This window comes from Dromaius novaehollandiae, chromosome 7 (genome assembly GCF_036370855.1).
Source record: "Dromaius novaehollandiae isolate bDroNov1 chromosome 7, bDroNov1.hap1, whole genome shotgun sequence".
Classification (NCBI taxonomy): domain Eukaryota; kingdom Metazoa; phylum Chordata; class Aves; order Casuariiformes; family Dromaiidae; genus Dromaius; species Dromaius novaehollandiae.
Window position 1 is genome coordinate 43,828,765 of NC_088104.1, and position 24,801 is coordinate 43,853,565.

A 24,801-nucleotide genomic window follows, 5' to 3' on the forward strand; every position below is an offset into this window, starting at 1 on the left:
TCAGCCCTGCAAGGTTTGCAGGAGGACAGCAGCCCGTCCGTCTGTTGCCTGGCGACGCAAACCATCCTGCTCCTGAGAGCTCCAGGGAAGATGACTCCCTCCCCAGGCACCACAGAAGGCCTGTGCTACCGCCTGAGGAGAGCGTGGGAGCGGTGGCACTGTCCTCTGCGCGGTGACTGTGTCTGCTGCTGGAGCTCGGCTGCCTCCTGATGCCAGGCTGCTCTGCCCGCAGCGGCCACCTGAGTGTGCGGGGAAGTCGGGGGGTTCCTGGCCTCTCTCCCTGCCCGCAGGACAGCTCCGGCCCTCAGGCCCAGCCCGTCCCAGGCTTGTGCTGCCAGTCCCCCCTCTGCTGGGCTTTCCCCAAAGAAGCAGCCCTGTCTCTTCACCACGGCTCAGTGTCTTTTCTTTGGGCAAAGGAATGGGTAGAAAACTCCGGTCCTGAAGGAATCGGGGTCACCCTGGGAGGGGGAGGGCACACACGCTCTCCAGCAGTCTAGGGCAGCCACAACATACCCCCCTTCCCAGCAGTCAGAGAAGCACCCCGTTTCCCCTGACAGCAGGGTCAGGAATGGCAGCAGTCTTGACAGGGTTCTGCCCTGCAAAGCCATGACCTCTTCTGCATGAGGAAGGGCCCGGAGCTGGCCCGGAGCTGGCGCTGGCTTCCCCTGGTGTGGCTGAGCCCAGGAGTTAGCAGGCTGCTGGGATGCTCTGGTAGGCCCCGCAGGATTTGCCCATGCAGGCACCAGCGCAGCAGGGCCCAGAGCTCAGCACACGTATTAGAGGCTCCAGCCATCCAGAGATGGCAGGGGCCACTGCGAGCACTGCCGTCCATGTGCTTTGCGAGGCGGCTGCGCTGGGAGAGCAGGGGGGGCCATGTGCCTTCCCGCCTGCAAAGTCACGCTGCGGGCTCTTGGCTCTTTGGCTGCAGAAGGTCCCCGCTGCCTGCTCTCCCCAGCCCGTGGCCCTGGGCCCTGAACTCCGAGCAGGGCCGCAGCCCCCGGGAGCCCCTGAGCACCACTTGGGGGGCCAGAAGCAGCAGCAGCCAGAGTGGCTGGTGTCCGCCATCAGCAAGCGGCTGCCCCCCTGTGAGCACTGCCACTCGGGGGGCGCAGGTGGCTGAGCAGTAAGAGCTGCTCTGGGAAGAGTAAAGCCCGCAGGGAAACGTCGGCGTGGAGACTGTGAGACCTGACAGCACCAGATCAGACTCGGGGTCACACCTGACAGTGTCTGGGGCAGCCGGCAGTTTCTCACAGGGCCAAAACCAAACCTGGCCAAACTGACTGGGGCAAAGCACAGTTTGTGTCACAAGGCTGATTCACGGCAGCCTGCAGCCCTTGATATTTGTCCAGCCACAGCACGTAACTGCTTGAATGCCGCACTCAGAAGCAAAAACGCCAGAAACGTGGTCCAAAAGCAAACGCCTTATCTAGCCCTGGTGACTATTTACTGGCAACAAGCCAGTTATTGCTGCAGGAGGTTTAGCATTATGCCTTCGAAGCGAGCTGAAGTTTCAGCGCAAGCAGCTGTACAGACTCACAGCCACAACACGAGGCAACGAGAGGGGGCCCTAAAGAGTTACGGTGACGTTGGCCTCCCGTGCACCAAGATGCCCAGTAGCTCCCCTCATTGCAAAGCACAGCATAGTCTGCTGGGATCTCCCTTCCGGCAAGAAACTGAAAGCTACGACAAAGCTGGGGTGCCGCAGCCCTCATCCCTGGACGCTGCTCTCTTCCCCCATCTCCCGGCCCAATGCAAAAGCCATCTGTGGCCAGGGGAAGGATGTCATTTGCAAAGAGCTGCCAGAAGCAGCTGCTCTCCTGGCCTGCCTCTCCTCTCTACAAAGCCCCCAAACAGGCAGCCAAGTTAATCTGCTACAGCCGCAAACGTTGCCACCAAGTGGCCTGGCGAGCCCAGGGAGCCGCGGTGTCCGTGTCCCGGTGCAGGTGCCCAGCCCAGGGCTGCCTGTGTGCGTGGCCGCAGGCGTGCGGTGGGGCAGAGGGCTCGGCTGGCTCCTCTCCTCTCGCTGCCAGCCCTGTAGCTCTGCCTGCTCTCCAGAGAGGAGGCGGAAGCCCTGCAGTATGTGGGCGCCTTCTTCATATGCCGAGGGGAGGTGAGTGTCGCCATTTCCCTCGGGGCTGTGCCCGCCTCTGCCGGTGGGTCCCTCGGGGTCCCTCGGGCTGCGCCACGCTCAGAAGCCCCTGGAGGGCTGCTGGCTGTGGAGGGCTGCTCCCGTGCAGGCGCCCCACTGTCGCTGCAGGCCCTGCAGTGCTCTGGTCCTGCTGGCCCTGCCCCTGGCCCTCTCACGCGCTCTCTTTGTCCCCCTGCTGCTGGTATGAGGAAGGGGCCGAGAAGCTGTGGTTTCTGGCCTGCGTCTGCACCCTCTGCGCAGCAGCCAGCTCCAATGCCTTGTTACGGGAGGAGCTTTTGCTCTGCAAATGGGAACTGGCGGAGTCGCTGGAGATGAGGGGAGAGGGGACCGCCAGCAGGCCTGGTGGAGGGGGCACTGGCCCAGCGATGAGGGCAGGATGGGCAGCGGGTATCTTGTGAGGTATCTGCGGAGTGACTGCTGGGTGATGTGAGGGCCGGTGCTCAGAGGCCTCATCCTGTTGTGCGACACAGCAGGCACGGTGAGGAGGAGGCAGCTTGCTGAACCTGTACCAGCAGTGTGTGGCTGGGCAGGGGATGCTGGGTAACATGGCACTTTGGAGGGCGCCTGGTAAGGTGGGCAGGGCCTGGGGGGAGCTGGGCTGCTTGGGGTGGGCTGGGGAGCAAGATCTGTGAGGGGCTGTGTGTGTGCCTAGGGCTCATCAGGCAGCACATGAAGCACTAGGGCGAGGAGAAGCTGGAGGACATCTGCAAGGGTGAGCGAGGGCAGCAGCCTATCAGCTGGGCTGGTGGGGAAGAAGTGGGGAAGACCCCACCCTGTCATTGCCAGCACATGGGCCAAACACCCTCAGGTGCCCTGGGGACAGCCTGCCTGGGCAGGTGCAGCTGCAATAGCTATGAAGTGCTCTGCCAGCAAACTGGATGAATGTTATGGAAATTAGGCTTGTCGGCCACCATAACGGGGCCCGACCCTAGGTTCCCGCAGAAAATTTCACAGCCAAATCAAAACAAATTAAATAATTAAATTTTAATGACGCACGTGCAGTAATTACAGCTCGAGGTGGGTGCCTCAAATCCTGGGCAATTATAGTTTTTTCAACTTACATTTCCCACCCCTCACGTGGTAGTTAGACCAATAGTAATTTTTTGGTCTGGGGTCTCCTGCTCCTCATTGGCTCTCATCGTCATTCTGAGGCAAGCTGTCTTTCTCCTTATTTTTGTTTTTTTGCGGTCTCTGATGACGGTTGTACCTCTGTTTTTGTTGGGTCTTACTGTTGTGCCTTAAGGTCCTGAGGAGGAGGCGATTCCAAACCACAACAATCAACACTGCCCCAGCAGCGAGCCAAGGCCCCGTCCCCCAAGGTCCCAACGCCCTGCACCGGTCCCACTCCAAAGCCTTGACACCCTCCCCCTCGGAGTGCGAGACGCATTCCTGCAGACACCCTCCCTTTCCCAGTGTGAGACGCAGGAACGCGGACTGCCTGCAACCTCCCCACCCTCCCAGCTTGAACCAGCTCTGAGGCCCTCTTCTTACTGGACTAAGGAAAAGTTCATTATTTTATCTAAGTGCGGCCCAAGGCCCCAGCAAATTCAGCCACCCATGCCAAGCAAGTTCCATACAAGTTGCGCTAAGCGGCTACCTCTAGACAGTTTCAGTGCGCTATTCTTTAACAATGAAGTCTCTCCTCCAGGTGCTAATGACCTTTCCCAGCCCACCTGCAGGAATGTTTTCTCCCTCCCAATTCCTGTCTCTCAGACTTTGCAGGCTTTGCCCAGAGTTGGCACGTGCCACAGCCATCTCCAGTGTACAGATCCTCAGGCAAAAGGAGAGGGAAACCAGGTGTCGGGGCTGACGCTGCAGGGCTGGCACAAACTGTATGCACAGCCCCAGCCCCCATGGCCCTGGGGAGCTCATGATGCCACCAGCAGGCCATGCGATCCCCTTGACATCTCTCCTGCCCCAGACACCGAGGTGGCAGTCATGGCCAGGCCTCTATGGCTGCACTTGTGAGGCAGCGCCCACCATACCTCTTGAACCAGGCACTGCCCCAGCAAGGGCACTTGTTCCCCAAACTCCCCCAAAGAGAACTGGAGGAAGAGGAGGGCTGCCAGTGTCCAACTACATCAGCTCCGTAGGTGCAGGGCCTGGGGCTGTGGAGGGGAGAAACGGATTTCTCTTCCCAGGGCTTGTATGTCTTCTTCCCCGGCCCACCAAAGAAAAAGAAAGAAGAAAGCGAGAGAAGAGGGAGAGAAAAGGCGTGTGAAGGCTTCAAGCCTGGGGCTGGAGCCAGCAGTGGGGCAGTGGGAGGATGGCAGCTGAGGGCTGGAGGCAGCAGCTGCTGCACCTCTGGGCAGTCGCTGACTTGGGTGCTCTGCTGGAGACGAGCTGCCCTGGGAGAAGGCTGTCGCTCCTGTGCCCGGGCAGTGCCATCGCTGAGCCCAGCCCCCAGGGCTGGGGCTGCTCCTCGCGCCGTGGCACAACGAGAGGTGCGGCTGGTTTCTCGGCCTTCTGGAGTGGGCGCGCTGCCAAGCAGCAGAGCCCAGGGGCTGGCATGGCTGCAGGGAGGCTGCTCAGCCCCCTGCTACAGCCAGCAGTTCTCTTCGGAAGCGCACAGAGGCCAGCGCAGCTGCATTTTCTGTCCCTGCCCTGGAGGGAAAGCTGAAGCCACCACACTGGGGAGCTGAAGGAGGCAAACGGTGCCGCGCAGCCGCCGACTCCAGCACAAACGGCGGCGTTTGAACAGCGCGGCTGCAGCGGGCCCCGAGCCGCAGCGGCCAGACCCCCCGGGACCGGGCCCAGCCGGTTGCAGCCCGCCCCAACGGCCGCGCCCCGCCCCTCGCGGTCCAGCGCCGCAGCCAATGGGGGGAGCCGCCGCGGCGCGCGGGCACGTGGTGGGCGGGGCCGCCGGGCCGCGTGCGGCGCAGGCGCAGGCGCGGGCGCGGGGGCGGGGGCGGGGGCAGCGCGGGGCCGGTGCTGGGGCGGCGGGGGCGGGGCAGGAGGCGCCTGCCGGCGGGGGCAGCGCGGAGCCCGGAGCGGCGGGTGGGAGCGGGAGCGGGAGCGGCGAGGCGAGGCGAGGCGAGGCGAGGCGAGGCGGCAGCTCGGGAGCAGCCGGGTGGGAGCAGTGGCCCGACGCTGCCGTGCTGCGAGGCAGCCGCCCCTGCAGCATGGGGCTCTGTGATGGCGTTGGCTGGGTGGCCTCGGGGCCAGGCGGGTGAGCAGGAGGGAGGCGGCACGTCTGGCCCCTCGGTGCCTCCGGTGGCCTTGTGAGCTCTGGGGTGCCCCTGGCAGGGGTCGTGGCCATGCGGGGGCTGCCCAACCGCCTGCCGTGACCCTGGGCCTTGCGTGGGGAGGGTGACGCTGCGGTTGGTGCGTGGCGGTAGCCGTGTGTGTTAGCGCTGTTGGGGTGATGCTGGATGTGAGAGCATCTAGCCTGCTGCTGCCTTCTGACTGCTGCCAGGCAGGTCATTTTGGGGAGGTGCTGGGGTCCGTGGCGCCTCTAAAGCAGCGAGGCAGGTCCCAGGCTGCGCCTGTTAGGTTGGAGTTTGCAGGGGAGGAGCCCGGCCTGGCGCTTGGGGTGCTGGAGAGGGAGTTGTGTTGCTCTTGCTCTCTCTTGCCCTCCTTTTCTCCTGTTGGGCTTTGTTTCAGCACAGCCCAGGTGATGCGGTTTCGTTGCGCTGAAGTGCCAGAAGCCCCCGGTGAGGAGCACAGGCGTGCCCAGGATGGGGAGCAAGGGAGGAGGCAGGTGTGGGAGGAGATGTCGGGTGAGTGCCCCGAAGAGAGGAGTGAGCAAAGCTCAAGCCTGCCCTGGCGTTGGGGTCTGAGCACCCTGTTCCCGGAGGGGTGCTTGTGGCGCGTGCAGCCTAAGAGGAGGGGTGCTTGTGCTTGCTGCATGCTGGAGGCACAGGAATCGTGGGGGTATCTGCAAGGCCCCTGTGAGTGAGGTGGTGGGTGGGGGGCTGTTTTGGGGTCTGAGCTATGGGCACAGGCTGCTGGCGCTGCAGAGGCAGCGGCTGGAGCGCGCTGTGCCCGTGGGAAAGGCTGCCAGGCTGGAAGAAGCAGGAGCCCAGCGAAAGGCAGGGTGGGTTAGCCCTCAGGACTGCTCTTGTGCTGTGCATGCCCGCGAGTCTGTGGGCAAGCTGTCCCCCGTTTGCTGAAGGTGCTGGTGAGAGCTGGGGTCTGTATCCTGCCCTAGAGCTCTCACGTGGCAGGAGGAGTGTTTCTGCGAGTGCCCTGTGGTCTCTGGGCAAACGGGTGTGAGCCGCAGTGCTGGTAGCAGAGCGGTGCCTGGAGGTTGTGTTGCTGGGGGTTCTGCAGTAAAACATGCCTTTTGTTCTCCTAGGTCCTTGCTGCTGTGGGATAGCTGGTGTTTTGCCCCTTGGCCTCCCGTCGAGCTGCCGGCTGGGGCCCCCTTTTGGGACCAGCTGGGCTGGGGCCCTGCTCCCCGTTCTGTCGCTAAAGCAGCAAAGTCCCCTGCGGTGCTGCCGCAAATGCCAGGGCTGCTGAGTGCATCTGGGCAATGCCCCCTGCCAGGCCTAGCTCCTTCTTGCAAAGGCCTTTTGAGCATTGAGCAAAGCAGGTGGGGCTGAGGCCCACCGTCCTGCTGGGGAGACTGACCCCCCAGTGGGCACAGCAGTGGGAGCAGCAGGGTTAAAAATGTGGCTCAGGGCCCTCCCTAGCACAGCCTGCACCTTCCCTGCCTGCTGGGGGACAGGGCTGGTGACATCCAGCCTTGGGTGAGAGTGACGTGGGGCTGATGACATTGCCATCCACTAGCGGCAGGTGCCTGTGGCCGCCCCATGCCCCTGGGTGAGCTTGGTTGAGGGTGAGAGGCAGCGCTCTGCCTGGTTCCCCCTGAGGACAAATGCCTGGTCGATGCTGAACCCTGGCTGTCTCCCTGGTCCTTGCTCTCTGTGTGGCCTCATTGCTGCCCGGGAGCCTCGGCCTTTGCAGCTGCCGCAGCTGGGCCTCAGTCGGGTGGGATGTTCTTGCCGCGGAGCTGGAGCAACTGGGCATGGGCACAGGCGTCAGCGCTCCGGCCTGCCCTCTCCTTGGCCCCAGCCGTGGTGCTGCTCCGTGCGGCTTGTCAATGTGAGCAGCTTGTGAAGGTGGCCACTGCTCTGGAAAGCACATTGGCAGTGTAAGCAGGGCCGGGGCAGCTTTGGCAGATGGGCAGTGACTGATTGTGCCTGTTGCTGCCCCCTGCACTTGTGCTGGTGGCTAGCAATGGCGTCTTGCTGTGCCTTTGGGAGTGGCTGGGGTGGTGTTGCTTATTGCCAGCCAAGGGCCTGTGCTGGGAACGACGGCTAGCACAAACTGGGCCCTGCCGGGCCTGCTACAGGAAGAGGCAAGAACAGGTGTCGTAAGAGCACAGCCCCCCCCCCCCCCCCCGAGAGCCCCTAAACCCCACAGACCCTAGCTGATGGACGTAGGGCAGCTGTGGTACGACTCCTGCTAGCTCGCTGAGCAAGCCAAGGCACTGAGTGCGTGCGGGACACCAGCCCAGCTTTCTCCAGCACTCGGGCACGTGCAGCTCTTTTGAGGTGATAGTTATGAAACAGCTTGTGAGTCTTCCGCAGCACACAAGGGCTGTATTTCTGCCGCAGGTGTCCCAAATACACATATCCGTGCACCTGTTGTGTCGCACGGCTGCAATGAGGCCAGCCAGCACTTCCCAGAGACGTGGCATGCACGGCGTGCGTGCCTGCTTTGAGTGCAGGCCATCGCCAAAGCTTTAACCTTGCTGGCCGTGCGAACCTGGCGCAGGTGCCCTATTTTGTGCCTGTTCAGCGTGACAGCCGTACATCTGATGCACCTCCCAAATGTCATCTGTGCGGCAGGCACCCTTGCTACTGTCAGCTAGCTTCCTGGGATTGGGGGAAATAGGGCAGTCTGGCGTGTGCTAGTGTTTGTGATTTCTGGTCATCTCCCAGACACGAGGCAATCGTGGGTGTGTATCCCTGGGATGTGCATGTGGCGGGATGGGGCCCGCGTTGCCCACACAGCGTTGCCCAGGCGGAGGCAGCCACAGACAGAGGGCTTGTGAGAAGAGGCAACTTTATTGGGGTGTGTGCATAGGGCAGTGCTCCCGTGGGGAACTGAATCTCTCCAAAAGGATGGGCAGTCTCTGCGCAGGTGATCACAGGCGCCTCTGTCGCACGCCTCCTGTCAACGGCGTCTTCAGTGGGATCGGGTGAGGATCTGCAAAGTGTGCTTTTGCTCCATTTGCAGAGCCGTCTTTTGGCGTCAGTCTAACAGGCTCCTGAGCCGATCCTGCAGCTCGGTGAACTCGCGCAGCGCCTGGGCGTGGGCGTCGGGCTGCTGCGCCAGGTGCTGGAAGAGGTTGAGCGGGCTGGCCGTTTGGAAGGCCGCTGGCAGGGGGACCTCCCTGGGCACCCTCTCGTTGCCTAGGAGGAAGTGGTGAAGCTGTTTCTCCTCCAGGCAGTGGTGCAGGTAGCGCAGGACATCCCTCAGCCGCTCCAGGAGATGCTCCGGGCACCACGCTGATGGGGGAAGCAGTGTCAGGAGGTGCATGGCGACTGTTTTCAGGTGGACAGAGGAAAGCACCGAGTCCTCCAGGAGGTAGGTGAGGAGCTGCAGACACGTTAGGTGGCAGCTGCCCTGGGGGGCCTGCCTGGCCATGAATCTGAAGAACAGCAGCTCTTGCAGGGCACAGCTCTCCAGCCAAGTTGTGCTGCTGCTGAGGCCGGCCTCTGCCTCCTGGCTGCCCATGAAGAGCCCTGAGTTGTCTTGCTGCACCCCCAGCATTATCTCAGTGTGCATGGTTCTCCCAGAGTCGCATGTGAGCTGGAGCTTGCAGGAATGGGAGGAAGGCAGCACTGTCAGCTGGCAGTTTTGTTCCGCAGCAATCATGTCCCAGGCATTTCTTACACAGAGCTGGAACCAGCGGGCGGTTTTCTCCACATCCAGGTAGAAGCCAGTGCGCAGGGTGTGTAGGAGCCCGGGGCGCTGATACCTGCGCACTCGGATCTGGGAGTGGTGCTGGAAGCACAGCACGTCCCCCAGCAGCTGCTCCCTCTCGCACATGCACTCCAGCTTCGCATGGACGCGGCCATGCCTCGCCGGCAGCTCCCCGCCGGTGCCCAGCTTCAGGCGGAAGGAGTGCCCGGGTGGTGGAGGAGGTTGCCCGCCAGCTCCTCCACCACCTTGCATGTGTGGGCCACGTCCTGCACTGGCCCCCAGAGGTGCTGCTGGTAGAAGGTCTCTAGGGCCCTCCTGCCTGGGCAGTCCAGCTGCTGTTCAGGAGAGAGCCAGTGCACAGCACCCACAGCCTCCTGCTCCTCGCCTTCCCCCTCCTCTTCGCTGCTGGAGGAGCTCAGGCCACTGCTGCTGTCACACTCATCAAAGTCCTGCTCCGTGGCCATCCAGAAGAGCCCAAAGAGCAGCACAAGGCCTGCAGCAAAGGCCCCAAACTGCCACAGGTCCCAGGTGGCGAAGACCACATCTCTCCTGAAAAGTCCGCTCTGCGGCTCCTGCATCATCTCCGCAAACTCCTGCTGCAGCCGAGTCATCAGCTCCACCTCCTGCTCCTTGCGCTGCTGCATCCACTGCTCCATGGCCACATCCATGTGGTCACTGACCTTCAGCGGCTGCAGGACAATGCCCAGCATGGCGAGGAGGAGCGCAAGACCCCCAGCCATAGCCTACCTAGAGGAGGTGGGAGAGAAGCAGGTGAGCCAGGCCAGCTGGGAGAGAGCTTGCGGATTGGTGGCGGGAGCTGCAGGCACAAAGGGGCAAGATGGGAGAGGGGGCGAGGGAGCTTGGAGGCAGCAAGGCTGGGATTTGTGAGCGCTGCCTGAGCAGGGACCCCGGGCCACGCCAGGGAAAGCGCTTGGGCCCTGGTGCCTGCAGGCTCCAAGGGGACGCAGGGCCTAGACGCCGACACTGTGGGGCCGGCCCATCCTGCCAACCCTCCCCTGAGGCCCAGCACCCTGGCCAGGCTTTGCCCCAGGGGCAGGGGTGCAGAAAGAGCAAGTGCCACCAGAATGGGGAGTCCTGAGGCCCGTGCCCCCCCGCCCCCCCGCCAAGGGAGCAGCGGCCCGCAGAGCTGCGAGTGCCCGGCGCATCCCCAACACGTCTCTGGGCACCCGGGCTCACTGGGAGCCCCAGGCACCTCTGCCTCCAGCGCTCAGGGTGCCAACATCCCTGACCCAACGCGCTGCTCTGCATGGCTCAGCCCTTGCTGCAGCGCTGGAAACCTCCGGGAGGGAGCTGGCATTGGTGCCCCGGCCCTCGTCCCGTCCAGTGTTGCCCCACTGCTGCACTCACCCTGCAGAGGCTGCCGCAGCCCGGGCTGGCCCAGGCCATACTGCTGTGAACCCAGCAGTGCTGCGGGGCCAATGCCTGTGGGTGCCCTGGTGACAGCCCCCTGCCTTTGTGACTTGTCCTCTGTGCTGTCACGGGGGCACAGCCCCTTTCCAGGGCCAGCCCTGGCCGCCATGCCCACCCTGGCGTAGTGACACACACCTGTTCTGGGCAGCCAGAGCCGAGGCCCTGGCACCCACCACCTACGAGCCCAGGCAGCAGCCACACAGCATGCCCGTGGGCCCCCCTCACCAGGTGGGCAGAAGCACCCAAACAGCCCTCAGCCCTTCTAAGAAAGAAAAAGGGGCCCTGTGGAAGGAGGTCCTCCACTTACAAAGACAGAGTCAGTATTTTCTGAGCCAGGAGGACGAGCTCCGCCTTGCAGGCATCAAACAACTTGGGGCCTTTGGGAAGGGCCAGAAGAGAGCAAGTCCTGCCCCACCACCCCCCTTCCCATGAGGACTTTGTTCCTTTTGAGCCTGGCAAACCTCCTCCTTCCCTCTTCTTCCCTTGGGTTTCTTCTGCTGAGGCAGGACTTAGCCCTGCGAGTCCTGACAATGAAGCGTAATGACAAGAGCATCCCCAGTTAGAGCAGCAAATCGCCTGTGGCTCCTGTCTCTTGCTGCAAACTTGCCCCCTGCAAGTGCAGGCACGGGGACTGGAGAGGCCACGCTGGGGCCCACGGTTCTGGCACGCCGTTGCCCGTGGGGCAGCTGCTCTGTGGCTGCCAGGGTGCATCTGTCGGCCTGATCCGTGCCTGAAGGGAGCTTGCTTGGGGAAGCGCTGGGGCCGCCTCCTGTGCACACTCACGGGTCCACGCTCCCAGCACTCCCCAGGCCCCGGCATCTCGCTGTGGGTGCTTGTGGGCAGAGGACAGAGAGAGCAGGAGGCTCCCCTCTGCCTGCCTCCTGCCCTCCCTCCTCTCCTTGTCAGAGGCCGTATCCAGTTCAGGCGTGGGCTAGGGCTCGTTGGTCGCTTCCCGCTCATTGCACTAGAGCTCTCTAGGCAGCAGCAAGCGCCCTGCAGTGACCCTGGCCAGAGAGACTTGCTGCTCCAACCAACGTGGCCACCTACGGGTTTTCCCCCTACAAAGAGTGATTTTGTGAGCTCGCTGCGAGACGCATGCAGGACGGCTTTGGGGGGTGCAGCGCACAAGGAGGCGCAGTAGGTCTGTGCACACGAGCCGTCTCCCTGGCACCAGGGAACTGCATGTGGAGAAGGACGAGCCTCTAGGCGGGGAGGAAGGTGCTCTAGTGACCAGAAGGATCAGAAAGAGAGGAAAAGCTGATGGGGCAAGTCTGTGCACCAGTGTAACCACTGCTAAGGCCCATTCAAGGCCAAAGTTTGTGTCTAGGTTCCAGAGGCAGGGAAGGGGAGGGCAGAGCAGGGAGGGGAAGGGAAAGGTAAAAGAGGGATGGGATGGAAAGGAAAGGGAAAGGGAAAGGGAGGAAAAGGAAAAGGGAAATGGGAAGGAGAAGGAGAAAAGGGAATATAAAGTAAAAGAAAAAGGGAAGGGGTTCTGGGTGAAAGAAGTCTCCTCTTTCCAGGCAAGAGAAACCCCATTTCTCTCAGAGAGGATGCCTGTAGCATGCATTTCTGAACCCTGTAGCATGCATTTCTGAACCTTCTCTTATTAAGAGTGACCATGCTCAGCAACAGATGCCTGGTATAGGACTGTAGTTTCTGCACATGCAACGTGTGTGCTTGCCTACGTGCACATAGGAGCACATCTGGCAGGAGCCGTATGCCCTCGTAGCACATACTCTTTGGAGAGTGATGAGAAAGAAAGGCGAATGAGTTTGGTACGGAAATGGTTCTGGTGGTCAAGTGGGCTCCAACAGATGGTAGGCCACGAAATGCACCTTGCCAGCATGGGAACTGAAGAGGGGGCCCCTGCATGTGGCGTGGTTGGGGCATTAGCTCAAGACGACCAGTGCCGGACTGGATGGTCCTGGGAGGTGCAGAAAGTAGCCCCTGGTGGAAATGGGAGCTCCTCCTTTATGGGCCTCGCAAAAGACTCCATGTGCACGTGAGCTGTGATCATGTATCCAGTTAAAAGGAAAGTGCCAAGGAGCTGGCCGGGTATTAGTAAAACTCCATGGCCTTTGTGTCCTGCTTGGTGGAAAGAGCAGGAGATCCCCACCCTCATAGGGAAGTGCTCAGAGAATTGCCCTCTGCAGTCTGCGGAAAGTGTCTCTGGCACATGTTCTCGTGCTGCTAGACCACGTTCAGGCCCATGACTGGAACTGGAGCGTCAGCATGTTCCCGCTCCTTGTCACTGTGGGAGGTGGTGTGCTCATAGCCAGAATCCATGTCATGGTCCTGCTTCCTGGCCAGCCAGCGGACCCAAAGAGCAGCACTAGGGCTCCAGCAAAGGCCCCAAACTGCCACCTGTCCCACGCAGTGAAGACCACAGCTTTCCTGGCAAGCCCGCTCGGCTCTTGCATCATGTCCCCAGACTCCTGCTGCAGCTGAGCCGTCTGCTCCTCACGCGGATGCATGTGCTTCTGCACGGCCAGCGTTCCTTGGTCTCTGCTCCAACTACATGCACACTATGAAGCTTCAGCTACACCCAAAACATCTCCTCCCCACCTTAACTATGACTTCCGTGACTATGGAAGAGGTAGAATGGGCTGAATGTTTGGAAGGCTGGTGGCAGGGGGACCTCCCAGAACAGCCTTTGATTGCCTCGGAGAAAGTGGTGAAGCTGTGGAGGCCCCTTCTGCGTGGGGGGAAGCGGTCGCCAGCAGAGAGGGCGCGGGGTGTGGGTGAGCTGCTCGGGGAGGATGGGGTCATCTGCCGCTGGTGCCAAGGCCCAGAGCTGGCCGGAGCGGTGCCCCGGGGGTGGAACTGGAGGGAAGCGTGGGCACTGCTCAGGCAAGTGTGCGAAGCAATGCCTCAAATAGTGCAGCAGCCTGCAAGCGCCTGAAGCCCGTCCGTGGAACGACGTGGGCAAGAGCTGCGGCCAAAGCGACCAGGTTGCAGCACAGAGTCCGATGTTGAGGGCACAGAGTGCTGCTCCGTGCGGCTTGTCAGTGTGAGCAGCTTGTGAAGGTGGCCACTGCTCTGGAAAGCACATTGGCTGGTTTCCCCAACTGCACCTCACCCTGGGGCCCCTGCAGGGGCTTTCTCTGCGCAGCCCCGCCCTGGGGCCTGCTCGGCAGGCTCTTGCTTGCCTGCTGGCTTTGTCGGGGGGACAAAGCCGGGGGACACCTGAGACAGTGCACTAGTGGAGGGGAGGCAGGCCGGATGGTGCCAGGGCGCTGGGAGCAGAGCACCGCACAGGCCTTGGGGCAAGGAGGCTTGGAAGGAGGAGTAAAACCCGCCATGGCCAAGGACACCTTGGCAGGCCCGAAAAGGTGCTCTGCCTCTTGCCAGGCCTCGTCGTGCCCCCGGGCGGCAGGGGCTGGTCTCAGCCTTGGAGGGGGAAATGGAGACATGCAGAGCCATGGGGCTTAAATCTGCCAGGAGGAGAAGGCACAGCTCCTGCTGGAGGTTTTCTTAGCACAGCCTGGAGCAGTGCAGCGAAGCCTGAGTTTCTGGAGAAGAGGCCAAGCGCAGCCACGCAGGACTCAGCCCCCTGAGGTCTCTGGCCTGTCCTTCCCAGGAGATGGGCCAAACACGCTCAGCTCCCCTGGGGACAGGCTGCTGGGACGGGTGCAGCTGCAATAGCTACGAGGTGCTCTGCTGGCTGGAGGCAAACCCTGCCTTGATGAGAAGGTACCTGGGCACCTGCGCCTGCAGGAGAGCAGGCACCAGGCATCAGGCAAGAAGAGACACTAGAAGGTGGAGAAGAGGCCCAGAGGCTTTTCTCTGCCTGTCGCACAACCCCAGCTGCAGCAGGGCTCCAGGGGTGCCCAGAGATGAGAGAGGTCACTGCAAGCACTGCTGTCCATGTGCTTTGGGAGGAGGCTACTCCGGGAGAGGAGAGGGGAGCCAGGCGCGTTCCCGCCTACAAAGTCACGCTGCAGGGTCTTGGCTTTTTGGCTGGGGAAGGTCCCTGCTGCCTGCTCTCCCCAGCCTGCAGCCCTCAGCACTGAAATCCGAGTGGGTCCCCAGCCCCCGGGCAGGACTTTGTGGACCAGAAACAGCAGCTGCCAGAGCTGCTGGTGCCTACTGTCAGCAAGCCGCTGCGCACTGTACGTACTGGTACTCGGGGTGTGCAGGAGCCTGAGCAGGACACAGCCTGAGAGGAATGAAACCTGTATAGGCATACCTCATTTTAGTGCGCTTCACTTTATTGCACATCGCAGATATTGCAGTCTTTCCAAATTGAAGGTTTATGGCAACAAAGAAGTCTATCGGTGCCGTTTTTCCCAGCACGTACTCACTTTGTGTTTCTGTGTCACATTTTGGTAATTCTCGCAGTATTGCAAACTTTTTCATTCACCCCAAAGCTCTCGTGGAGATGTACAGTGAGATTAGTGTTGTTTTCCTGCCTGCTAAGACAACACCCATTCTGCAGCCCATGGATCAAGGAGTAATTCTGACTTTCAAGTCTTACTGTTTAAGAAATACATCTTGTAAGGCTAGAGCTGTATTGAAACAGAGTAACAGAGACTGTGTGACCTGACAGTATCAGACGGCCTCTGGAGCCTGTGGCAGTTTCTCACGGGGCTAGAAACGAACCTGGCCAAATTCACCGGGGTAAACTGTAGCTTGTGTGAGAAGTCTGATTAGCAGGAGCCACTGCCCTTACAGAGCTTCCCCACGGGAAAGGCTGTGAGATTGCACAGCGTGGGAGCACAGCTCTCTCTGAGCTCCCGGGTGCCCCAGGGACCCCTGGGTTTGGCCGTGCTCCCCAGGGGGTGGCTGGCAGAGGTGTTGAAGCAGCCTGCAGGGTGGGTGCCCAGTGGAGGAGACGTTTCCTTTGGGGCTAGTTCCCTTCGCACCTCATCCCAGATGTGGATCCCAGGGTGGATGAGGCCAGTGGCTGGGAGTGATGGCGGGGGGTGGGGTGTCCATCCCTCAGGATGGCAGAGAGACCCCCCACCCCCACCCCAGCTGCCCCTGCCCCTCTGCTCAGATGCTGCATGTGGACACTGCCGTGCTTCTCTCCTGGCTGTTGCCTCCCTCTGCTCCTCATCCCTGGCTGCCTGTCCTGTCCTGGCTGTGCCTGGCACAGGCCGTGCTGGCTGTCTCCTTTCCTGTCCCCTTGCCATCCCTGTGCTGCTGTGTCTGTCCCCTCTGCGCCTGCGCATCAGCTGTGGTGCTGCACACCCCGAAGCTGAGACGCAAGGTGGAGGGAGCTCGCGGGGGCAATGCAGGAGGGAGGTGCTGCCCCAGAGAGCCGGGGCAGGCTGCCCTCCTGCCACAGGCAGCTGCCTCTCCCTGCCTGCTCTCTCTCTTCCAGGGGACAAATGGATCCCAGCTCTGGGATACTGCCTTTGCCGTTCAAGCCTTTCTGGAGGTAATGCTCCCTTCAGGGCTGTGTGCTTCCTCAGGCGAGTGGCCTCTCCTGGGCCATCCCCAAATACTGCTGGCTCCTACTGCACATCCCCTCAGAGCTCTGCTGTGTGGATCCTGGCATCACATTGCACACCAGGGCTGGGTGGACACACTGCTGCTCAGAGCTGTTGACCTGTTACTCCCCGGCCATGTGGGCCCTGGCCAGGCAAATGCCTCTCTCCAGCCCCAGCAACAAGGGCTGGTCCAGCTCCAGCTGCAGAAGCTGCTAGTGGAAACAGTCAGATGGATCTGAGTGAAGTATAAATGCAAACCTATGGGAAGGGCTATAGGAAGGGCAGGAGTTGATTGCACCTAGACCAGCAGGTCAGCAAGATCCCAGCACATCCTCTTCTAACCGAGGGATGTGCGTGTCGGCCGCAGCTCCGTGCTGACTGTGTACCTCCATTTCCAGGCAGAATCCCAGAAGGTCCCGGAATTCACGTCCTGCCTCCAAAACGCCCATGAGTTCCTCAGGTTCAGCCAGGCGAGCAGAGCCGGTTGGCGGTGTCTCTGTTGTGCTGGCTGCGCAGACTCTGAGTCTTCTTACCGCCCTATTTAATACCTCTGTTTTCCTCTGAAGAGATCTTCTGCCTGCCCTCACTGTTGCTCTTGTTCTCTGCAGATGCCGGAGAACCCAGCCGACTACCAGAAATATTATTGCCATATGAACAAGGTAGCAGAGCTGGAGCTAGCTGCTGTGGGATGGGTGCTTGGGGCAGCAATTTGGCCAGAGGGGATGGGACTGAGGGGCAGCGACTTCCTCTGTGCAAGGGGAGAGCAAGTCTGGGGGAAGCTGCTGAGCCCTCCTGACCCTTCCCCAGGGTGGCTTCCCCTTCAGCACCCGGGACTGCGGCTGGATCGTGGCTGACTGCACGGCGGAGGGACTGAAGTCGGTGATGCTGCTGCAGGAGAAGTGCCCCTTCCTAACCAAGCCCGTCCCCTCTGAGTGCCTCTTTGACACCGTGAATGTGGTAAGTGCTGCAACAACTGGGGCTGTGGGAAATGCAGCCAGCTAAACCGAGCTAAAACAGGAGAAGGCAAGGCCTGATGAGTTGTTCTACCGGCTTATGCAATACCAGGCCTAAGGCCTGTGGCCTGCTAATAGCGATGCTGACACCATATTTACTGTGATACAAGTCTCTGGAGTGATGGTCCAGCTTGGGTGTGCCTGTGGCTGTGGGTTGGGATGTGAGTTATTTGCCAGCCCTGTGGGCTTGACTCTGTCCTCACACCTGGCTCGGGGGTGGACTGGGGTGGCGCTGCCTGTGGGCCAGTTGGGTCCCCACTCTCTGCTTGTCCGGGCAGTTGCTGAGCATGAGAAACTCCGATGGAGGCTTTGGCACCTATGAAACCAAGCGAGGAGGTCGCTTACTGGAGCTGCTGAACCCCTCGGAGGTGTTTGGTAAGGGGAGCTGTGTGGGGCAGGTTGTCCCGCCCGCTGCAAAGGGGCTGGCCCTGCCGTGCCCAGCGGGTGCCTGGCTTGGCCCCAGGTCCCTCTGCGGGATGAGCGTGCGCTGGGGCCAGGGAAGGGGTCGGCAGCGTGCTGCGGGGAGAGCTGCCCGGCCCAGGGGCTGTTGCATTGCTGTCCTCCTGCCCCCGGCAGGTGACATCATGATCGACTACACCTACGTGGAGTGCACGTCGGCCGTCATGCAGGCGCTCAGACACTTCCACGAGGTCTTCCCTGAGCACAGGGCCCCAGAGATGAGGTGAGACGCTGAGAGGAGAGTGGGGCAGGGGGAAAACAGGCTGCAGTGACCCATGCTGCCTGCCATGGCCTCAGTTGAGACGGGCCCTGCTGAGCCTTGTCAGGGCCCTCTGTGTTGGCATGGAGCTGCCCTTGGCACCTTCAAGGCTGGGATGCTGCTGACGTCTCCAAACCAGAGCTCCCTGTAAGAGGCTGGGGCCTAGCCTGGCTCAAGGAGCGGGCCGCAGGCCATTTGTCTTCATGGCATGAGGCAGGGGGAACTGGTGAAGAAGCTGCCTGTCTCTTCACTTAGCGGTTGCCTCCATCTTGCCACCATTTGCTGACTGGGTTTCCTGTTGTGTGCCAGCTCGTGGCAGAAAAGCATCCAAGTGGTGCGTGAGGCATCTTTCTCCCGACCAGAGAGACTCTGCAGAAGGATCTGAACTTCTGTCGGAGGACGCAGCGAGCCGACGGGTCGTGGGAAGGGTAAGCAGTGCTCCTGGGGCCTGGCTTTTCCCCGGCAGCCCCAGTATGAGAGGGACCGTGGTGGCAAGTGCTCGTGGCTGGCAGGATGTGTGGGAAAGGCAAGCAGGGGCCGGTTCTTCCCCTCTTCAGCTGCTGTGTGCTTTGCTCTCCTGTCCTTTCCCTCCAGCCCAGATGGAGCAGGCACCTCGCACGCTGCACGAGGCCTGGGCAATCCTTGAGGGCTGGGGTGGCTCCAGCTCCTCTGGTTCCTGAGTGGCTGCTGCCTCCTGAGCAAGCTGGGAGCAGTCCTGGTGGGGCTGGATGTGGTTGTGCCCTAGCAAACACCGGCTGCAGGGACGGTGCCTCTGCCCAGCTCTGCACTTGCTCTGACCCCAGCAGCGTTGCAGCCTGCATCTCCCTTGGGCTGTGCAAACCTGACACTACTGCTCTCCCTTCCCTCCTAGGAGCTGGGGGGTTTGTTTCACCTACGGCACCTGGTTTGGCCTGGAGGCATTTGCCTGTATGCAGCACACGTACCGCGATGGGTGAGTGAGGGGCAGTATGCTTCCCGTGCCCCTCTCTCTTGGGCAGGGGCAGGACCACGTGGTGGGGCTGAGCTGATCCCCTGGCTGGCCCAAGAGCTCCTCCTCCCAAATCTTATGCCTGTGATATGACCAGGGCACTTGCTGCCAGAGCCTGAAACTCTTGGGCAGCCCCACACTATGGGCATGGTAGAGCCTGGCTCCCAGCTGACTGGGGCACGTGGGTGCAAACTCTCCTCGGCCCCCAGCCCCATCTGATTCTCTGCCCCATCTTTGCAGGGCTGCGTGCAGAGAAGTGGCCCGGGCCTGCCAGTTCCTGCTCTCCAAGCAGATGGCAGATGGTGGCTGGGGAGAAGACTTTGAGTCGTGCGAGCAGCGCGTGTACGTGCAGAGTGCCGCGTCGCAGATCCACAATACGTGCTGGGCCCTGCTGGGACTCATGGCTGTCAGGTAGGAGCAGCCCTCGCCTCTTCAGACACCGTGTGGCCCTGAGCACATAGTGAGATAGGAAACGCAGGCCAAGTTATAGGGAAGAGCTGGCACGGGCCCTGGGCCCGGCCGTGTGCCGTATGACATTTCCTGAAAGATGCTGTCGGTCACAAGCCTGCTGCGGTGAGGGACTGGCCGGAGCTGTGGTCCACGGGCTGGTGGGGCTCTTGATGCCTGGGGGAAGGGGAGCCCGTGCAAAGCAGGAGTCTGGGTCACAACCGCAAGCCCCTGGCCTGGGACAGTTTTGCCATATTCTTTATGTCTGGTGTGCCAAGGTCATAAGGGGTCTTCCCAAAGCACTCGGCATGCCGGGGACAAGCATGGGGATCCTGGAGATGGCTGAGTTCCCTAAGCGCGTGGATGGGGGTACATGGATGGTCCAGATTTGGGAGTGTTTACATCTCTGTGCTTTGCAGGTACCCTGATATTAGTGTGCTGGAAAGGGGCATCAAAGTGTTGATCGATAAACAGCTGCCCAACGGGGACTGGCCTCAGGTATGTAGATCCATTCTCGTCTCTCCAAGGGGTTCCTCTGGTGTTGCAGCTGTCCTGGGCACTGTGCAGCTGTGCACAACCGGCTGCTTGTGGTACTGAGGCGGCAGCCCAAGGCTCACGTGGGGTAGAGGGAAGTGCTTCCAGAGAGGGCGATGCTACACTGAGGAGCGTGGATGAGAGGGATGCAGTGGGTCCCCTCTCACCCACACCGCCTTGCTGTTTTTCTCTCTCAGGAGAACATTGCTGGAGTGTTCAACAAGTTGTGCGCCATCAGCTACACCTCCTACTGCAACGTCTTCCCCATCTGGACATTGGGGCGTTTCTCCCGGCTGCATCCCAACAGCCCTCTCGCTGGGCAGCTGCAGCCCAGACCCTCCTCTGGGGCAGGGAAAGCCCCAGAGGAGGCCTTGTCTGCCTGAGCCTGGGCCACTGCAGACACTGTGGCCTCCAAATCGTCTCTGCTATCGCCTGCCACGTGGGGGCACAGGACTAGTTCAAGCAAGATCTCAACGCTGGTCTTACCACAGCCCTGGACCACTGCATCTCCCAGGGAGGAGAGTGCCAGCATGGTGCCACTGGGTCCCCGTTTGCTTTCTGTTGACCCTTTTCTAAGAATCAGCTTTTTAAAAGCCTCTGTCTGGGTATATCCTCCCCCACAGGACATGCAGCAGGGTGACTTTTCGGATCAAACTGGTGACCTGAGAAGAGAAAGCTGCCCAGCTATATTGTATTAGACATCTAGACAGACTTGATCTCTCATCCTTGGTAGAGCAAAGCTGTTTTTATCTTCCCCTTGTGCTGTCCCGGCTCTCTCAGGTTGGCTGTCTGCAGCAAGAGCCTGGGATTTTGGGCTTTCCCTGTGCCCAGCATTGTGATGGGGTGCTCTACATGCCCTGCTGAACCAGCCTCCGCTGTGTGAGCACCAACAACTGCCTTCAAAGTGCTCTCTGCTCTGGAGCCGTCACTGGGAGGGGAAGAGCATCTGTCCCCTCTCCGCTGGTTAGGAAAGAGGAGTGCTTCACCTGTTTTTCTGCTCTTCTGCCCCCCAGCCAGTGGCACCTGGCTTCCCAGAGCCTCACGGGTGAGGTTGCCAGCATCGTTCCCACTTTGAAAAACCAGACACAAAAAACAAGGCAGAAAGCACTGAGGTGGTCAGTGTTAGAGGCACAGCCCGGTCCCCTGGTCTCCAGCCAGGCACGCTAGTTTTCTAGCATGGATGAGTTGCGCTGGAGGCTGTTTTGTGCCTTCTGGCACCCTCCGTCACGGGGAGGGGAGGGATGCCCCTGGGCAGCTGTGTGCTGGGGGCATTTCCTTTTTGTCATCAGAGCTGGAAGTCGTGCTGAGTGGCTGATTAATAAATTACTAATGGTGTTGCATGTGGTATGTAGCTGTTTGCTGGTCTTCTCTTGGCCTGCCCCCATGCACATCCCAGGCAGCGGGGAGCTCGTCCAGGAACAGCCTGTAGCCTGGTTTGGGTCACCGGTCTGTTTTTTCCAGCCTCCTATGCTCTTCTGTATATCCCTTGCTGTTTGGTGTGGTCCCCGGGCTTCCTAAAAATCTGCTCCATCCTCTTGTCCTTGTTAAACTGAAAAGCTTATTCAAGCAAACTCAATTTGGGCTGTTTTGACAGCCTCCTTTGCCTTTTCAAATTCTGGGCTCCTTTAAACCTCTCTGTGATAATACTGTGCATTTAAAGCACCTCAGTGGTCTCCATCAGAAACAGGAAGGTATTTTTAAGTCATTGTAAAAGAACTTGGTAAAACCAGTGTCCTTTCAATATATTGCAAGGGTTTGATTTCCCCGCCCCCCACCCCCACCCCCCCGACGGTATGCAGTTACCTAATGCTCACAGCACCATGATGTCCCTAGGAGTGCTGCAAAGAAGATGCTGTTTTATCGCTGTGATCCTGTTTTCCTTACCAACCCTTTAGTTAGTAAAGGGGCAAAGATCTGTGATGTTGGATACCAGAGCTCTCTCGCTGCATTTATGCCCTGTACGGATGATCTTGTTCTCATCTTTGCATGAGATCACAAGCAGGGAGTGGTGTTTCACAAGCTTTCATCCAGCTGCAGCTGAACGGATTCAAGTGTTAGGGGGTTGTGCATCCTGAGAGGAGGTGGCAGCTTGGTTTCCACCTAGGTCTTTGGCTTGAGAACATCTTGGTCTTTCACGGGACAAAATTACGATTGTAAAAGTTGCAAGGCAGGACCCTAAACTATTGAATGGCGTTTATTTTCCTTCCTGCCTTGGAATTCCAGGAACTTTCCTTCAGCTTTGGGGTAGGAAAATGTTTCCTTTGTTATGCAGAGGCAGAGTCCTGGGCTAAAAGCTAATGAGTGTCATTAGAGCAGATAAAGCAGAGATACTAGGCAGCAAATGGCTTCTCTTTAAAGCTAAACCAAACCTGTTAGTTCGGGGTTTCAGCCTGAACTTCGGTTTTGTCCTGTTTCTGAGTGGGAGGCAGTAAGGGGGGGTGAGGTGAGGCATGCCAGGAGACATGATGTCAAATCTGGCTTTTGAGCAGATCTACCTGGGCAGCCTCACCTGCTTTCCTTGGGCAGAGCTCAAGACACAGAAGTGCCTTATTCTCAAAGGTTTCAGAGGTCATTTGGGTCCCTAAATACCCATGGGGATTTGGACTTAGTTTCTACTCTGCTCTTAAAGAAGGATTTAATAGCACTTTCTTATCCCCTGGATATCACATACACGATGATATCAAGATAGACAAGAGAGACAAAGACCAAAAAAGTCACTGGCGAGATCCAGAAGTTTGATATTTAAGTAAAACTTTCTTCATACTTTTTTTGTTTCCATGCAGGTGGAGTTAGTTTGCAGCTTTTGCTGTTCGTGCAGCTGTTCCAGTTGTGCTTAAACTGGTTTCCAAAAGGGTCCTGGTCAATTTAAAAAGGTTATCTGTAAGCAGCTGGGAAGCTGGATTTCTATCAAAAGTTAGGAAGTTGGACTTGTTACTTTTTGGGTCAAGGGCAGGGGGCTTCTCCAGCAACCTGGCCCTTTCCTTGCCACAAGCAGACACAATGTGTCGAGCTCTAAACCTGAACTGGTTTCTTTGTGGAGTACAAGACATTGTGATTCCTAAACAGAGTATGAAAGCTGTTTCCTATGCCTCAGAAACAGGCCATTGTAATGGGGTTTTGATACTGATGGTGTCAGTTAATGTTTTAAAGCTATTGCAGATGCTCCCATGGCTTAAGGACACTTACTCTTGGCTCTCAGCTCATTTTCTTCAGGTGTCTGATAGCAGGTTCCTGGCTGAGCTGTGATGTGACTTCTGGCAGTTGACCTGACAACCTTGGAGCAGTTAAAGACCAACTGCGAGGTGCTCTAAGGGGTCATGACTCAAAGGCCAGGCGACCTGCAAGCTGGGAAAGCTGGCTTCTCCCATCTGTCCTTCAACTACCATGTGCCAGTGACTTTACACCATGCTGCAGTTCTGAAGCTTTCTGAATATCAACTATACTTCCTCATCCTTCCCCCCTGCACCAAGAAATCACAAACGTCCCCACCTTAGAGTTACTTTGTGACTGATAATTTCTCATTTCTATATAGGGAAAGCCAAAGTAAGCAGCAGAGCTCAAGAAAGAGCTGATGGCTCCTAGCACCAGTGGCTCAGTCTCTTGTACCTCCAGGGACCATCATGCCTTGTTAGGAAAAAAGAAAAGGAAAAAAGGACTATTGTGTGCAGGTTTGTCAACTTGCCTTTCATTTATAAACAAAAATTCAGTAAATGTTCACTTTTTCCTCCTTGCTTACTGCTCACACCCTTCTACGGCTGTGATTTTTTTTTTTATTATTTTTGCAGGGAGACTGTCCTGGCTTAGTAGAGAAGAGAGGAGGGGGTCTGGTGCTCACAGGTGACTGAGGAGTCCCCAGCAGAGAGGCACTTCTGCTGTGTGTCATCCTGGTCCCTATCATGGTGCTGTTGGGGTCTGGCCCTTCCTTTGTGTCCTACTGCTGCAGGACGAGGGACTCGCAGTAAAAATGGGTGTTTAAGCTCCCAAAGTAATCACAGCCTGTGCCAGCACTTTGTTCTGTCTCAACCTACATGAAAAAAAATATGTATATATAGCAAATCCACCCAAAACACAGCGCTGCCACTGTGGGTCTCATGAGATCAGCGTAGTTCAGCAGAGAGGGGATAGAAGCAAAATCTCCAGTGTCATTTGAATTTTTTCACCACCTTTGGTATCATTGGGAGATGCTCACAGTGGATTTGCCTTAATAGATGTGGTGCAAGGAGGCAAAACTCCCAGCTCCTTTCTGCACCCGCCTTTGCTGTGGGCCTGGGAGCTGCTCCCTGCCGGGCTTCTTCCACTGCTTGCCCAGTGGCTGCTTTGCAGGGGCCGGTGGTGGGGTGGCAAGGGACGACCGCTCAGGGAGGCGAACAGAGAGGAATTTTATAAGGGGTGAGAAGGAAAAAAACAGTCATCCAGCTCTGGGCGCTAGCCAGGAGCGAGGGGGAAAGTGGAGCAGGACTGCTCCAGCCGCAGAAGCCTCGCTCCCCGTCTGCTTGCAGCTCAGCCCTGATGGCCGGGTGTTGGGGAGCTCTGCTCCGAGGGGCGTTGCAGAAAACATCAACTAAAAAATAGCTGTGGATACCCTGGGACCTGTGGGGAATGGCCAGGCTGGGCTGGGGGCTGTAACGAGAGACCCAGCTGCTTGTTCCTGGTGGCTTGGGTGTCAATGCGGCAGCCAGGACGCCTGGGTCTTGTCCTAAATCCAGCCTTGGCACTTCTAGTTTGTCATCCCTGGCACCGCTTGCCTTGATGTGGCTTGGCCCCCTGCCCCAAGCTATCAAGATGCCTGCAGGTACCGCGCTGGCCTCTCACCGGGCTGCACATCACTTGCCGAGCTTCCCCAGGGAGTGGATGACGCTTTGAGCTCTGCAGCTGGAGGACAAGAGCCATAGTTAAAGCAAGCTGAGGTGTGCTGCAGCACCTGATGGGCTCCAGAGTGCGTGCCCAAAGTTTAAATATTGCAAATTTAAAAATGGGAAACAGGTTGCTCTTCTTCCGCCGGGCTAAATTTTGCTTGATTTTCTTTTTCCTGGGGTTGCTGGATAATTTTTCCCAGGGTTTGCTGGATAACTTCCTGGGAGCCAGGCCACTCCCTCCAGGTTCTTTCCACTGTGTTTTACCATTGCCCCGATCGGCAGACCAGGGTTTTAACTCATTTTGAATTTTCAGGGACAGGAGCCCCGTGTCCAAAACACTTCTGATTTCTCAGT

The 24,801-nt window shown here is 59.1% G+C and overlaps 1 protein-coding gene and 1 pseudogene across 1 annotated transcript; one reads left to right on the forward strand and one right to left on the reverse strand.

The window, feature by feature from the left end:
* Nucleotides 1-9,681, reverse strand: LOC135328932 (inositol 1,4,5-trisphosphate receptor-interacting protein-like 1). Its single transcript, XM_064515511.1, has 4 exons — nt 9,271-9,681; nt 8,365-9,211; nt 356-374; nt 1-79 (listed from the first exon to the last, which is right to left on the reverse strand). Exons 1-4 carry the CDS (start codon nt 9,679-9,681, stop codon nt 1-3), a joined length of 1,356 nt encoding a protein of 451 aa, XP_064371581.1.
* Nucleotides 9,267-20,938, forward strand: LOC135328896 (lanosterol synthase-like; annotated as a pseudogene).
* The last annotated feature ends 3,863 nt before the right edge of the window (nt 20,939-24,801 follow it).

Coding starts and splice junctions, on each gene's coding strand:
- LOC135328932 (XM_064515511.1), bottom strand. CDS start 9,681: ATGGAGCAGTGGATGCAGCAGCGCAAGGAGCAGGAGGTGGAGCTGATG. Junction 9,212..9,270: donor ACGTGGCCCACACATGCAAG/GTGGTGGAGGAG, acceptor TTCCGCCTGAAG/CTGGGCACCGGCGGGGAGCT.